The 16,135-nt window shown below is 49.3% G+C and overlaps 1 protein-coding gene across 1 annotated transcript in view; it reads right to left on the reverse strand.

The window, feature by feature from the left end:
* Positions 1-4,717: 4,717 nt before the first annotated feature.
* Positions 4,718-16,135, reverse strand: part of LOC139604485 (hydrocephalus-inducing protein-like) — a 41,583-nt gene continuing 30,165 nt past the window's right edge. Inside the window, exons 14-24 of the mRNA XM_071455638.1 lie at positions 15,574-15,812; positions 14,265-14,523; positions 13,556-13,699; positions 12,079-12,219; positions 11,274-11,590; positions 10,308-10,470; positions 9,723-9,824; positions 8,815-9,024; positions 7,590-7,800; positions 6,927-7,008; positions 4,718-5,670 (exon numbers count right to left, since the gene is read on the reverse strand). Coding sequence (XP_071311739.1) covers positions 4,896-5,670; positions 6,927-7,008; positions 7,590-7,800; positions 8,815-9,024; positions 9,723-9,824; positions 10,308-10,470; positions 11,274-11,590; positions 12,079-12,219; positions 13,556-13,699; positions 14,265-14,523; positions 15,574-15,812 — 2,643 coding nt within the window. The 3' untranslated portion in view covers positions 4,718-4,895. The remainder of the gene's footprint in view (positions 5,671-6,926; positions 7,009-7,589; positions 7,801-8,814; positions 9,025-9,722; positions 9,825-10,307; positions 10,471-11,273; positions 11,591-12,078; positions 12,220-13,555; positions 13,700-14,264; positions 14,524-15,573; positions 15,813-16,135) is intronic.

Genomic DNA, 16,135 nt, shown 5'->3' on the forward strand with positions numbered 1-16,135 from the left:
CTGTAGCTTAAATATTATTTAAAAACAGCTTGAGTGGACCTCCTCTTCTTTAGGCTAAATGACCCCTGCTCTCTCAGCTGCTCCTCACAGGACTTGAGAGAGACTGGAGTGTTATGGTTAATGGCTTAAATATTGCTATAAAGAACTTTTTGCCCATTGTGACAAAATTGAATAAAGAAGCTGAGACCCCCAAGCCCACCCTTCCCTGAAAATGCCTCCTGACTGGAACTTGGCACTGTGAGTTAAGCTGCCTAAGGGAACTTGAGACAAGATAAAGCTGACACTAGCATCCCATTAGCTCAGGTCTGGGGAGAAGTGAACAAGGCTGAGGGAGAAAAATACATCCCCACTAAAGCCAGACCCAGCAGCTGTGCTGAAAACCAGCTCTGTCTGCCTTCAGGCTGGGGAAGTCATAGCCACAGACTCGTCTGCTGAGGCCAGGTTTGCACTCAAACCTTCCATCAACAGAGGGGGGAGGAGGAAATTCTGGGCGTGTGGCACAACCTCTGCTAAGGGGCAGTGGACACCCATCCTCCCTCAGGCAAACTGGCTCAGCTCTAGAAGCCCCCAGCCCCAGAAGGCCACATCCAGGGGACCTTCCCATGAGGGGCAGCTGAGGGGGTGTCATAACCCATCAAAGACCTCCAAAGTGCCCCCAGAGCCATTCCTGAGGCCTTGCACCAGACGACTGCAGGGCATGCAAAGTAACACAACAGATCTGAAAAGCCACAACCCAATTCAGGGCAGACTCAAAGGATATCCTAGTGCTAAAGATTTTATATTATTTGAGAGTAGCAAGAGACAGAGCCAAACTTGCCCCACCCCAGGGAGCTACCTGGGCAGTGCCACCTTGCCCAAATCTGCATTAATCCTTTGGAGTCTTACATTTTGTGAGGCCTCACCACAGAGAAGACCAGAAGAGGATTGAATGGGATGGGATCCATGGAATGGTGATATTTTCTACTAAATCTCTCTCTGTCGCTCTCTTTCTTCCCCCCTTCCCAGCTCCCTCCCTCCCCCCCTCCTTTTGCTATTTCTTTATCCCTCTCTCTTCCTTACATTTACTGTTCCATAAAATCCAAACTGTTGACTTTGGCACATGGTCATGTTTTGCACCTTAATCCAGGGGCATCTCCTTAATAATTTTAATAACCAGATCATAACAACCCCCTGAAACTTGAACAGAACTCATTCACCTATAAGTAGTTTAAATAAATACTATAGGAAAAAATGGATAGACTAGGATATTTAGGAAATGTTGCATTTCTTCGGTGAGACAAAAAGCACCATCAGCAGACCATATATGGTTCATCCCCTCAGCTGTACATGCCACCAAACTGAAGACTGGCATTATCCCATCCTGTATTTCCCTCTGGCATTCTCTTTCAGAGCAGAGATGTGTCAAAACCAGAAAGTACAACTTGAGTCAATATTTACCTTCAAACGAAATTCAGGACTCCCTCACAATGACCAATGCTTTGCCAGTTCAGGACTCCTTCACAGAAACCAATGTTCTGTGAATTTAGGAGTCCCTCACAAAGACCAATGCTTTGTAAGTTCAGGACTCCCTCACAGAAACCAATGTTCTGTGAATTTAGGAGTCCCTAGCAGAAACCAATGTTGTGCGAGTTTCCGAGTTGCTCACAGAGACCAATTCTCCGCGAAATCGCAGGACTCGTAGAGACCAATCTCTGCGAACCATTCGCTTGGCTAATGCCGAGTGCGAATGAGCAGCAGCGCCGGCTGCGGGCGCTGAGGCCACGGCGCCGTCACAGACGCTGAGGGCCCGGGCGCGGTTACCGGGCAACCGCGGCACCGAGCCTGGGGCCGGCCCGGGCCGGGCCGCGCTGCTTTGCAGAGGACATTGGCACTTTTGCTGCTGACTTGACTTTAGTGCTTTCTGACGAGTCTTTCTGTATTTATGAAAGATTAAAATGTGGTGATAAAGGCACCTACGGCACTGCTCTTTGTATAGCACTAGGATGCTATCCTGGCTGGAGCCCCAGCAGGGGCTGAGGGAGCTGGGCAGGGGCTGGGCCTGGAGCAAAGGAGGCTCAGGGGGGCCCTTGTGGCTCTGCACAACTCCCTGCCAGGAGGGGACAGCCGGGGGGTCGGGCTGTGCTCCCAGGGACAGGGACAGGAGCAGAGGGAACGGCCTCAGGCTGGGCTCAGGCTGGGCACCAGCAGGAATTTCCCCATGGAAAGGCTGCTCAGGCCTTGGCAGGGGCTGCCCAGGGAGCTTGGCAGTGCCCATCCCTGCAGGTGTCCCAGGAAGGGCTGGAGGTGGCACTCAGGGCTCTGGGCTGGGGACAAGGTGGGCATCGGGCACAGCTGGGACTCCGTGGTCTCAGGGAGCTTTCCCAACCTTGATGATTTCATGAGTCTGTGATTCTATGAAGGGATGATTCAAACCAGATTTTAACTCCAAATATATCATACACAAATATTACAAAGGTCAAAATTCATGGGAAAGAAATTTAAGATTATTCTTTAAGATTGAAATAATCATATGTCAATGTTGCATACAACATTGTTACATACAATATTGTAAAGCCGTATAAAAGAAGAGCTTTGTTACCCTTGTAAAATTATGGCTCAGGCCTGCTGCTTCAGCTAAGTACAGCTAACAGCTAGCCTGACAAGTTCCTGTGAGAAAGGAGAAGAAAAAAGAAGAAAGACTTCTACCCACAGCTTCTATCCAGGAGACAAGAATGTAAACCTCGTTAGGGAGGAAAGGTTTTGACTAACATGTACTTTAGCAACTACCAACCAATGAAGCGAATTGCAGTAAATTACTAACCAATTAAAATGAAAGACAATGCCTTTAGAAAACCATCTAAATGTGAGCTGTGAAGAATAAAGATGGGCTGTTGTGCATGAAGATAGCGACATGTAAGGACAGCATTACATGAACTACCCTTGGGTTTAACATCTTCAGTGAAAAGTTAAACTGGACCTGTCTATTAGGAAAGGATTATTGGTTCAAATTTTCTTGTCCTTGAAGAGAATTCAAAAGTCTTTATAGATATATTACTGCTTATGTAAATACAAACACCTTCATGTTAACATGTAGAGATACATTCTGATTAACATTATTGACAGACCAATGGAAGAGGAAAACTAATCAGATTTTATAGGCTGACTTCTTCCCTCTAATACCTGGCCTTTCTGGCTGAGATGCCAGACTCATGACCATACTGCTTAATTCTTTTTCAGTTAAAGATGATGCAGAGTTGTGAGAAAAGCTGTGCCTCCAATGAGGCCTGGCCTTGTACACATCTAGTAAAAAAGATATTTCTGTGTTTGAAGTTTCTCAAAAGGCAGATCTTTGCCGTGGAAATGCAACTCTCAGTCAGTGACTGTGTTGGCAGAAGATGAAATAAAATGCAGCTTGTGCCTTTTCTGTGTTTATCTTTTTGTGCGCGGGTTTTAGAGTTTGTTTTGTGTTGCTGCCTTTGCCCTGCTCTTTTCCCCGCGGGTGTTTTGGGGGAGCAGAGGTGCAGCGGCCCCGGGGGCGCTGTGGCGGCCGAGCCAGGCGAGCCCAGAGCGGGCCGCATTCACGGCCGCAGGGCCCTGCTGGGATCCATGGATAATGAGAGGATTGGCCCGCGCAATGAAGGGATGACTATTGTGTGACTATTAAGAGAAGCTTTATTGATGTGTAGTTATGTCATTGCACTTTAAATGTCCTCTCTTCTCCCCATAGTTTCCCTTTTTGTAGGGCTTTCCCTCTGCCCTGTGGGCGGCACAGGCCCCTGCTCTGGCGCAGAGCTGCTTGATTACTTCTGTCTGATAGGAGGCAGGAGCCTTACCTACTGTGTTTGTGCGCCTTGAAAACGTGTTGCTATAGGGTTTTTTTAAGTTTATTTCGTTTTCTGACTAAATTCTGATTCTTTTATATAGTTTTACAGTTACTGGAGAGATTGAAAAGCGGTAAATGCAACGCCTTATTACCTATCAAATTTTAACATGGTCTGATATTTTTAACAAGAATGCTAACAAATTTGCCATATAAAATGACGCCAGATACAGTCACAAAAAGCTGTTGGGTTGTTCAGCAATATGCTAAATTGCACGTTATTCTATTTATTTTTCAGTAACCCTGCACTTTAAAAAGTCGTACTGAATTTCTGTTTCCATGGAATTTGCAGTTCCCATGAGTTTTTCTCATAACTGATTTACTTAGAATTCTAATATGCTTTTTACAACTTTAATCCCTCCAGTACACCATCATGCTGTTATTTCATTTATGGCTTATTCACCTTTCAGTTGTCTAACAGATAATAACCAGTGAAAACCTTCATGAGATAATACCCTCACAAGAGTGAGCTGTTTCAACATCAGAACATAGGAGCCTTTTTTAAATGAATGAAAAGGGGGAGATGTCATAGACAGGTAGAATAATGATAAAAGAAAGGCCTTATGAAATCAGGCCTTGTTCTGCAATATTAACAGCTGGCCTGTCATCTCTTCTAAGTGCAGAGAAGCAGTTACAAGTTCCCATGTGAAGCTATTTTGAGAATGAGAGTTTGTTAACAATCTGTTCTGAGGGTGAAAAACAAATGTACCTGCAACAACAAGGATTTGTCCCATGAGAATCAGTGCAGAGAACAAGTAAACAATACAATAGAGAGATTTGATGCACAAGTAAAATATATTTTATTAACCAATAGCGTAATTAGAAAGAAATCTATTAACTAATTAAAGTTGGACACGAGGTCTGAAACTGTAGAAACTGAGTTGAGTGATTAAAGAATAATCTTTCCCTGCCTGAAAAAACTGAGTCCCAAGAAGGGGTAACCTCCCCATCAGCACAGATGATACCCAGTCATTGTGGAACATCATCATCTGACTGTCCCCTCTGTAACTTTGCTTTGCATCTCCAGCTGAGATGACTAAAGATTGCTTTGGTCTCTACATTTTTGTTCAGGTTTCTTCTTCACCTTCTCCTGAGGCTTATTGGTCTTCTGACCTTGGTTTCCAGCTGCATGCTGGAACTTGTTTCCCTTCTGGATCACAGGTATCTGCACAGTACCCTGAACTCTGTTCCAGTAGGAGAAATTCTGCTGCAATGACTCATAGATCTGAAACCTCTGGATCAAGTTCTCCATCTCAGCTGCGTCCTCTGGGATTTCAGTTTCTCCCTTCTTTGGGGCTTTGGTTCTCCCCTTCTTTTGGGCTTTGGTTCCCCCCTTCTCTGGGGCTTTGGTTTCATCCTTCTTTGAGGTTTTGGGTTCCCCCTTCTCTGGGGCTTTTGCTTCTCCCTTCTTTGGAGCTTTGGTTTCCTTCTCTGGGATTTTGGTTGCCTTTCTCTCTGGGGATTTCGTTTCCTTTTCTGGAGGTTTGTTTTTCTTCTCTGGGGGTTCGGTTGCCTTCTTTAGGATTTTCGTCTCCTTCTTCTCTGGGGGTTTGGTTTCCTTCTTTTCTGGAGGTTTGTTTTTCTTCTCTGGGATCATGGTTTCCTTCCTCTCTGGAGCCTTGGTTTCCTTCTTCTCTGGGGGTTTGGTTTTCCCCTTCTCTGCTTTTGGAGGTTGCTTCCCCACAGAGACACCCTTCTTGTCCTTCTTCCGCTTCTCTTCCTCCTTCCGCCTTTCTTCCTCCTTCCGCCTCTCTTCCTCCTCTAAGGCTTTTGCCTCTTCCTCACGCTTTTGAGCCAGCTGCTTCAGCTCCCTTCAGCAAACAAAACAGAAAAAATCGCTGAGAGTCCCCACCAGAAACTTGGGCTCAGCAGTCCTGGCCGGCCCTGCACTTCATTCCTTGACCCTGAGGCCAGGCAGAACCACGAGACCATTTCCGTGAATTTTTCTCAACCCACAGAGGTTGGGAACATCCCAAGTGATGCCATTGGTGCAAGGGGACCTCCAGGACCAGCCAAACCTGAACCTTGCCATCATAAGGTCTTGGCTGTGCAAGCTCCCTCTTAAGGCACAGCCAGACACCTCCAGCCCACTGCCAAAGGCTGATCCAGCAGCTCTCTGTGCTGATGCCTGAAAATGCTCTTTGTCTCTTGATTTCCCAGTTTAAAGCAGATCACAGATTGCTGACATCTGCTTATCTCTCCTACAATTCTCACTCAGCTCATTCAGCACCCCTCAGGGCACAGCCTGCTCCTTCATGAGAATAATCCTATCAGTCAGAAAGCAAAGGCTGCAGGAACTCCTCTCCTGCAAGACAGGCTCTTGTCAGCCAGATTTCCTGCAGGAACCCAGCTGTGAGCAAGCAAACCGGTGCTCTCTGCCATGAAAGCCATCTGAAACAGCCTCATCTGTCTCCTCCCCATGAAACCAACTTCAGCCTGGGCTGAAGGAAGTGCTGATACACAGACTTGCTTTAACCAGCCTCCACTCTCAGCTCCACACTTTGCCTGTGTGTCCTGAGCTGGGCTGCCTTGCTGGAGCTGAGCTTCTCCTGGGCTGGCCTACTGCTGCAGCTGAAGGGGAGCCTAAAGGACGTGAGCTTCTGTGGGTGGTGTCCCACCAGAAGGAGAAGCCTGGCAGATCAGCATTGCAAGGACTTGCAATGCTGTGGCAGGAGCAGGACCCAAACCAAGCTTTGCTCTGTGCCCCACACCTGCCCATACCACAATCCCACTGTTTTGGTGAAGGGAGATGATCAAGAAGGTGCAACTCAACACCATGGACCTAAAGACACCTCTAGAGGCAGTGCCAAGGCAAGCCCAGAGCCCAGCTCCCTGCAGGCAGCAGCTAAGCCAGGAGGGCTCAGCACTCCAATAGAGAAGAAGATCTTCTGTCTCAACAGAAGAAGGTCCTTCCTCTCTTGGCAGCCAGGGAGCTCAGAATGGCCATCCCTGTGCTGCTTCTGGCCTTTGCTATCCAGCACCTCTGAGCTCAGAGTCCTTGGAGCAGGGAAGCCCTCCAGGGACAATAACCCATGGAACAGCAGTAACCCATGGAAGCCTTACTCACCTTTTCCTCCGTATGAGCTTCCTTTCCAGTGCTATTTTATCCACTTCTGCTTTCCTCTGCAGAGCTTTCTCTCGCTGCAGTTCTTTAGCACAAAGAGGAGAAACCATGAGTGACTGCAAGCTGACCTGGGTGCTCTGGGTCAGCTGCAAGGATTCACAGCTTTTCCTGACCCAGCCTATCATCCCAGGAGATATTGGGGAGCTTGTATCCCCCCCCAGAATTCAGACAATCCCCCAAGCTATGGCTGGGCAGTAAAGTCCCCATGCCCTTGGATCCCAGGAAAGGAGACTCGGTGAAAGCAAGATGAGATTGTTCTTTTGTTGCTAGGAAGGTGCAAATATAAAAGAGCCAGTGATATTAGACCTGGTCCTACTGGCTGAGGAACTCATCCAGCCCTAGTCTTTGTGGCTAAGGGACACAAGGAAATATCCTGATGATTTCCCCAGTCTATGGCAGGCAGATAGGAGCTTGCTTTGGCTACACTCAGGGTTGGTAGAGGATGCCACAGCGCTTCAGCCAAGAGCTCCTCCACCAAGCTGGGGAACAGGCAGCTGCTAAAAGAATGGGCTTTCCCTGGAGAGCAAGGTGACAGAGAGAGTTCAGGGTGTATGGGCTGGACCACAGGCAAAACAGACACCACCAAACCCTCACTGTTTTTCTGACCTGCTGCTGCCTTGCCCATGGCCTTGGCCTTGGACTCAGACTCAGCCCTGGCCTTGGCTTCTGCCATGGGCTTGAGCTCTGCCTGTTGAGCCTTTGGCCTCCTGTGTGCTTCGTGGTCCTGCAGCACCTCTGGAGGCAGTGTCTCACCCATGGCACGTGGAGGCATAACAAAGCTCTTTTGGTACTCAGACCCCACTGCCATCCGCAGGATCTGTATGTGGAGGGAAGAGAAACCATACGCAAGATTCCTTTTCTTGCCTTTCATCACACAGACTCAATCAACCCATTTTCTGTCTCCTCCCTTCCTCCCAATAACACCAACTATTTAGTTTAGGTCCTCCCACAGCATGTCAGCAGAGCTGGCTTTGCCCTGGGGATTGCCTCCATCTCCCTGGCACAAGCCTGGGAATGCTGGAGTGCTGTGAAGCTTGGGCAGCGTGTCCATGGGGACCAGACCTGCCTTCTCACCTTCTCCTCCTCAAGGTACTGCTCATCAAAATCCAGTGAGTGAGACTCACAGGGTACCTGCACAGCACCAGGCAGCTCTGGCAGCACACAGAGCTGTGGTAACAACCATGTGAGGGCCAGCAATAAATGAACCAGGGCACACAGGCCCTCTGCCCTCTGAGGGGTCACCAACAGCCAGGAGAAACAGAGACAGCACTGAGGCATTCCAGGAGAAAAGGCACCTGCATACAAGTATTGGCAAGCAACATAGATGCAACAAGGGAGTCACCCAGGGCAACACAGACAGGGCCAGCAGCTGGAAATATCTGTGGGCTTTTGACTGGAAAAGAGTGAAGTGGGGATTATTCTGAGACAGTCTCTCCAACGGTAGTGACTGGAAGCCCAACTTCTTCCCTTGATTATTGTGTGGATTAAGCAAGAGCTTTAGACAAGAGCATCTCCTTGGAGGTCAGGCTTTAGGTGTGGATCAGCAGAGAGATGTCTCAGGGACACACCCCTCAGAGCACCCCCACTGGGAGCCTGCCTGCCCCAGAGGCAGTGTTAGGTACCCTGAAAAAGAGGCATTCCCAGCATTGTGGAGAGGGTTGGAGATGGCCATTTTAGAGCAGCTTGGATGCCAGATGTGTCCCTCAAAGGTTGGGCTTCCAAGCCCCAGAGCCAACAAAGGGGCTGGGAAGGGAGCCCTGGAGCGAGGTGGGCAGGAACCTGCTGGCCGTGGTGCCAAGGCAAGGAGCTGTGCCAGGGATGTGTGTGGTACCTGTAAGCCACAGTTGATCTCCTGGGGCCTCACGGAGTAGCGGACACGTGAGATCTCCCCGGTCACCAGCACCTCGTAGGTGGGGCCTCCCTCCACGTGGCACAGCGCCGTGACATCGGAGATGGTGTTGAGGTGGCCAGAGAAGGTGAAGGAGACCTGCTGGCTCTCACCTGGCTGCAGCACACCTGACATTGGCAGGATACTGAAAGCCTGGATGGAAGACAGGAGAGATTGAGCTGTTGAGCATGGCAATGGATGCAGAAGAGCATCTTGGAGCAAAGTGCAGCTGTACCTGGAGGGGCCTATTCCCCAAACACTGCCAGAATCACCCTCATCTCATCCTGCATCCATGCCACTGACCAGTGCAGGGACCATGGGGAAAATCTTCTCCCACACTCACAGATCAATGCATTAATTAGTACATTACGTGAAAGTGAACTGGGATGTCTCCTGGCAGTAGAAATTCTCTCTGATGCACAACTTGCCTTTAAAAAGCATTTCTTACTGCTTTTAGAAAAGGAGGAGGCTCAGAGTGAGAGCTCTCGGAGCTGAGCGAAGGACTCCAGCCCAGCTCATCTGACTCCTGAGGCTCTTCCCCTCTCTCTGATTTAAATGCTGCTTTCTCAAGGTGCTACAGCAAAAGCTCCTGCAAAAGCTTCCTATGGACCACCTGAGGAGTTCCAGGGGGAGCAGTGCCCTCCATAGGTGCTGCAAAGTGTCCTTGGGCAGCCCTACAACGTGTCCTGCATGGCCTCTCCAACTACCAGTTGCTTCAGCAGCACTTTGTGATGGGCCTGCAGGGATGGGAGGCCCCTCTGTGGCCAATGCTGAGGCCCACCAGTGGCACTGGGAGCTCCAGCCCTGCTGGCCACACTGACAATGTGCAAGTGAGACAGATTCCCTCCTACCTTCTCTGCTTCGAGGGAAGGCTGCGGTTCGTCCACGGAGCTGCTGATTCCCTCAAACCCTACTTGGAGGCGGGGGAATTCAGGAAGTTGATCTGATTGCACCTGAAAAAGAAGCCATTTTCTATGCTGGGAGGAAGAGACAGCCACGTTGCAAAGTCTCCGTTTGTAAGACAGCTCCAGGGCCAGCAGTGCAATAGCAGCTCTGGGTGAAAGCAGAGCCCTGCAAACAGGGAGTCTGGCTGCCTTGGGAAGAGGCTCCATGGAGATCAGGACTCATCCCAGCTTGCTCTGGGAAGGAAGCTGGAGGCCTTACCATGATGATGCAGATAAAAGCCTCATCTTTCATTGTGAAGGCAAAAAATCCCACACTCAACACAGGTCTGTAGGACCTGAGTGAGCTTCTCCAAGGAAAACTCTCCTATTTCTCCCTCCCACACAGCCCATGTCCAGCCACTGGCCCTGCTGCCCAGCCCACTGTCAGGGCACAGGACAGCAGGGCAGCAAAAAGGGAGCTCAGCACGAGCATGACTTGGTGGTGGCAGGCTGGGGAGGCAACACAAGCAGCAGATATACAAGAAAATCTACCTTGTCTCTTAAAGACTGGGTAAAATCATCCACTTCTTTCAGCATTCTGGCTGCCTGCTCCTGTCTCATCTTGAAGTGTCTCCATCGAGATGCTGGGGACTCCAAACTGGTATTCTTCCCTTTTGGTGGTTGGGGTTTGAATTTAGGTGGGCAAAGCTCATCTCTGGAAAATAAGAGAACTATTGTGAAAAATGCCAATCACTTGTTTTCAAAATTTTAAAAGTTTAATAGTAATAAAACGGTTATAAAAATAGTAATACAATTAGAGTAAAAATAATTTGGACAATTTGAATTAGGACAACAAATGGGACAACAAATACAAAGAGTTACGGACGTCCGGGTACCTTTTTCTGGGCAGCACGAGCCCGAAAAAGGACCCCCACTAACAAAGGATTAACCCTTGAGAACAATAGCCCGTTGCATATTCATACACTTCATACAGGATGCATCAATTCCATTCAAACACAGGATTCTGTCTGGTCTTCATCTACTTCTTCCTTCTAATCCTAACAGTGCCTTCGAGGCGGGAAGAAGTTCATTTCTTCTGATAAGAGAGCAATAAATTCTTTTCTCTGAAAGATTTAGCTGTCCTGTGGCTGCTATCTGGTTCGAGTGCCTCATTCCTTTCTAAAAAAAAACCCCACTGACATAGTTCTTCTTGTAACTACAAAAGTTACCTTTTAATTACAAGACTACAGGGACTAGGAGCCCTTCATCAAGGTGGACATGGTCTCAGGCCACAGAGGTCTGAGACAGCAGCTTTCACCCCAGCTTTCCTTCCCAGGGGAAACCACTGTGGGGGCTGTGCAGCACCAAAGTGGTGGAAAACCTATTCCCTGAGCATCCAGCCTGAGCACAGCTGCTCAGTGCCATTTGTCAGATGCCAGGCAAACAGCTTTGCTCTTGGCCAAGTACAAACAGGACACAGCAAGAAGAGCTTCAAGGGGAGGGCAAAGGTGCACATACCTAAACCTGGTCACCTCGCTGTCGGAACGGAATGACCAGCGGTACTGGACGGGCAGTGGGCTGCAGTTGGTCATCTCCAGGGAACGCACTTTTTTAGTGCCAGCCATGATGCAGCCAAACTCCACGGAGCTGGGCTGCATTTGGAGATTTGGGAAGTGAACTTCTCCCTGAAGGGTGATATGCTCCACAAAAGGATGGCCCCTGACCATGTCTATCTTCAGAACCTTCTCTTTTTTCCAGCTCTTCAAATCCAGTTCATAAGCTGGGTCAAACACGATGTAGAGATGACAGGTCTCCCCTACATCCACTCTCACAGGCTGCAAGGAGATGAGCAGTAATTAATCACCTGTGGGATGATGTCCCAAGGTCTGACAGCATGAAACAGTCAATGCTCCAAGTGACCCCAGCACGGGCTTCTCAGTTCATGGTTCATCTCTCTCCAGCAGGGCTCTGGCTGCAGGCACCACAGTCCAGTCCAGGATCCCTCAGGCTCCCGTTTCTGTGCTCAGCCCCAGTACAAGGGGGTGGCTGCTGGAGAGCTGGCATGGCTTTCCAGGAGACACCTTCCCTGCATGGCTTGCCCAGACCCAGCTGCCTGCTCCCCTCTCCCTGTGCCTTAAAGCCAGGATGGATCTTCTCAATTCAGATAAGATTTTGATTCCTTCAGCAGCTTTGCTGATGCAGCTCAGGCCAGCCCACTGCTGATGCTACAGAATAAACTTCTTGACTCAAGGAGCTCCCAACAGAAAGGCACCACCACATCCCTCCTCTTCAGACCCCACTGGAGGAGGCCAGGGCTGCTCACCTGGCCACCTGGGAGGGGCTGCTGCTCCTTATCACAGACCAGGAATGGCTGCTCCAAGTGCAGCATGAGGTCCAGTGGCAGCAGGCAGGTGTTTTTTAAAGACAAAGGCTGGTACTGCAGTGTCAGGACATCGCTGGGTTTCTATGGAAACAGGAGACAAGGAAAAACAGCCTCAACTAGAAACAGACCTCCTTCTGCTTCTGCTGCAGCTCACATTTTTCAGCCTCACGAGTGCATACATTTCTATTTACTCTTTCTATTTGTTTCTACCCTTCCAGGAGGTATTTCTTGACAGCAGATGCTTTTCATGTTTAGAAACCACAGCATCCTCTGGAGGACAGGGAAAACTCCCAAGTACAGATGAGGGAATAGGCCCCTGAGAGGAGGTGGCTGCTTGACCCAAGATCTAAAGCAGAAAGTGAATCCAGGCCATTTGTCTCCACTTTTGTCTCTCTATTGGGCAGAACAGCACTAGAGGATCTTCACTCACATACAGTCATTTCTCACAACCTTCCTGGCTCTAGCAGCCTCAAAAAGCACTTTGTCTGCACCACGGGTCCTGCAGCCCCTGCTACAGGGACAAGGTGTCTGTGGTCTCAAAGCTCTGATCAGCCTGGGCTCTTCCTTCCTGTCTGAGCATTGTGCTGGGCTTCCTGCATGGTTTAGAGAAACCAGAGACTTTGGGAAACGACTTCTGCATGTACTGATACCAAACAGGTGCTGTGCCATAGTATGCAATAAATCAGTTTGGGTGTGTGGCATCGAGCAGAACCCAGGCAGAATCAGGGAGAGCTGAAAAGCTTCTCAATTACATCTGAACTGCCTGTTCCAGGGATTCTGTACTTCACTGGAAGCCTGGGAACCAGAGGAGAGGCCTGAAACTACAGAAACCAAATCATTAACCATCTTCTCTTTTTCAGACAACTTGCAGGAGGCAGAAAGATGATGCTGGAGTTGGGATCCAGAGACTAAAGGGCACCTGCTCTGCCGCAGTGTTATCATCACTGCAGTTGCAGGATGCCTGGGGGTCCTTTGAAGCAGAGGAGGCTTAGGGAAATGCACAGAGCTGATCCATATAGCTGTACCATCAAGCATCCATGCCAACAGCACAGAAGGCAAAGAGACACAGGAGATGTTGGGTTTTTCCTTGTCAGCCTGAGGAATTCACAGGAATCTCCAGTTTTCCCAGCTTCCCTGCAGCATCAGTGTAGAGACATCACCGTGTCTTGGAGGGTCCTCAAAAGCCTCCCTTTACAGTGAGCACAGAAACTGGCATTTCTCTGGGGTGGCCACCATCTCCGTGGCACTGCAGCTGGAACTGCACTTTTACTTTGGGGAAGTCAAATACCAGTCTCATCTCTAAAAGCATCTTCACTCATTTACAAAGTGCCTCAGGAAGGGTAAAGAGGGGCTTTAACACAAGCACACCCCCCCCTCAGCCATGCTGTTAAAATGCCAGCATGCAATCCAGACTTACCTTCTCCACATAGAAAGAGAATTGTCTGGCTGATACTTCTATAGAGGGGTGAATGAACTGACAGGTAATGATTGTTTCTATTATCCTCTCCATCTTGGGGGATGTCCCAATGATGGCTTCACAGAACACATAATCCTGCACCTCCTGCAAGCAAGAGTCACTTGTCACCAGTGCGTAGTGGCAGGGCACCCTGCAAATGCCCTGCATTGGCTCTGCACCCACCACGGGCCCTATTCCTGCCACAGTTACAGTCCCTGCCCCCTTTTCTTCCTGTGCTCAATTGTCTGTAACACTGCACCCCAAAAGCACAAAAGGCACTTGTGAGAAACCCCCTCCCTTGACATGGCTTTTGTTTTACTCCGTGCTCACCCCAGATAAACCACTCGGCACTTGTTTAGTTCACTTTCTTTCTGGACTCCTAGTCTAAGTGTAACTTATTTCTCTGCCCTTCTTTGCTGACTCAGCATGCAACACTGCTTGCCCCAAAAGAGCAATATTTCCATCCACCCCTGCTTTGGGATCAGCACTGGGTTTTGCTAGCTGTGGAATCACAATAAAGTCTCAGCTGCTCTGATGGTGGCCAGCAAGGAAAGCAACTGGTGCTGCCACAGAAACGAGTAGCCTTAAATCAGTTTTGTGAAGGCCCCTGCTCATTTCCCCAGGCAAATGTCAAGGGCCTGTGGAACAAGCCCAGAGGAGGGGATCTCACCTGTGGCATGCGGGAGAAGCCTCGCAGCACCATGTCCTCAGACTGGCCTGGCTGCAGGTCCATTGACAGTGGCTCCAGCCCAAAGACGGGGCTGGCACGTTTGGGGCGCTGGGAATCATCCTTGGCCCTGGGGCTACTGAGGGTTGAGACACTCTGGCCCCCCTCCTCAGGTGGGCTGTAGCATTCCGCACTCCAGAAGAGCTGATGGTAACGGCGGCCCTTGTTTGTTACTTTGAACTGATGGATACAGGGCACGAGGCTGGAATAGAAGGCAGGATGGAAAAGAGTATGAGAGTAGCTATTTCCCTGGTCATCAGATTGCTCCCAGTGAGCAACCTGAGGTGTTAATTGCTTAGAGACTGTCTTCATTTCCAGCTCTTAATGTGGACCAGAAGTGGTGTCTGATAAGGTGCCCTTTGGATGTCATTATTGCAAAGAGAAATATGTTTCTAATGGTAATGTAACATTTTCCAGGTGAGGCTAACAGGACGTGGTGTTTTCCCCCAAAAGGTTTGTTCTGGGGTGATTCATACTGTTGCTGTATTTTGTATTCATCTGTGCCCAAAGCTGAAACTGAATCTTTGAGATGCTGCCCTTGGGGACCTTGTGTGTGGGGGTAGGATTGCAGGCATTCCTAAAAGCCGGCTCAGAGGCAGTTTCTGGATGATCCCAGCAAGCTGGTAAAAATCATCTGCCTGCTCCAGGAGAGGAAACCAGGGGAGCAGAGCCTCTCTCGTTCGTATCAGCCTTGGCTCTGCACTGGTAGCCATTTGAAATTTCATTTTGCAATTAGAAACTGTTTGGAAGTGAACTTTGCAAACTCTGCTGGCAACTCTGCCTCTGGAACTGCTCTGTGGGCTCCTGCCTTCCTGGTGGGGGTTGTCACCCTCCTGTCTCTTTGTTCCCAGGGCCCCTGCTTGCCTGGCAGGTGCCATTGGGAAAGGGCAAGGGCAAGAGAAAGGATCTTCCCTTGGTGCCTCAGCCACATGGAGGGACTGCCTCATCTGGGCACCATTTCAGGAACCTTTAGTTCTGGGGCAGCCTGTGAGATCATTACTCCATCAAGTGAGGACATCAATGTATTAGAATTAGAGACAGTTTGTGGCAATTTAGCAACTGGTTTCCCTTTCAGTGGCTTTTGAAGGTGTCTAACAACTCTCAAGTGCCCATCACATGTTTGTAAAGGAATCTCTGCCTTTAGGGCAGGAGTCAGGGCTTTGAACTCTGAAGAAGATCTTGCCTGAAGGACTACAGAAAAACTGCTCCTTGTTGAGACAGGAGGAGAGGTGGGAGTGGAGAGATCTCCTACCTGAATTGGTATCCCAAGTTGAGCTCTGGGGCAAATGGTTTGTCTGTGACAATTGTGGTGCCAATGCCAAAAGCCTGGAGAAAGACACTGCTCCAAAGGCTGTTCCCAATGAACAGCTGGACAGTGTCATCAAAACCCACAGTGTCATCCAGGGTTGCTGTGACAGTCACAGGAACCTCACCCCTAGCAGGGATCGCTCCTTCACTGGGTTCAATAACATAGCAGTTGGATTTGGAAGCCTGTAAGACAAGCATAATATGCATTTAGGATGGAAACCACACACCCTGGTGTCTTGTGGGATATAAGAAAAGGAAAGACTAAAGAGGGGAGGATAAAAATCCTGAAGGCCTAATCTCCCTAAAGTTAAGCTACAGTACTGGGCAACAGCAGAGCTCATACAACCTGTATTTTCCCCTCCTTTAAGGGACTCACCCAATTAACCCCGTTTTGCCCAACCCAAGGGATGCTTATCCTCAGGAGAGTGTTCCTTCCCCAGTCTTTCTCTGCACTGTGGGCCAAGGAAAGCTGCTTTCTCTCTCCTGGCCTCTCACGAAGGCTCAAG

The sequence above is a fragment of the Agelaius tricolor genome, unplaced genomic scaffold, assembly GCF_023055355.1.
Source record: "Agelaius tricolor isolate 1412-34295 unplaced genomic scaffold, bAgeTri1.0.p SCAF_51, whole genome shotgun sequence".
Taxonomy (NCBI): domain Eukaryota; kingdom Metazoa; phylum Chordata; class Aves; order Passeriformes; family Icteridae; genus Agelaius; species Agelaius tricolor.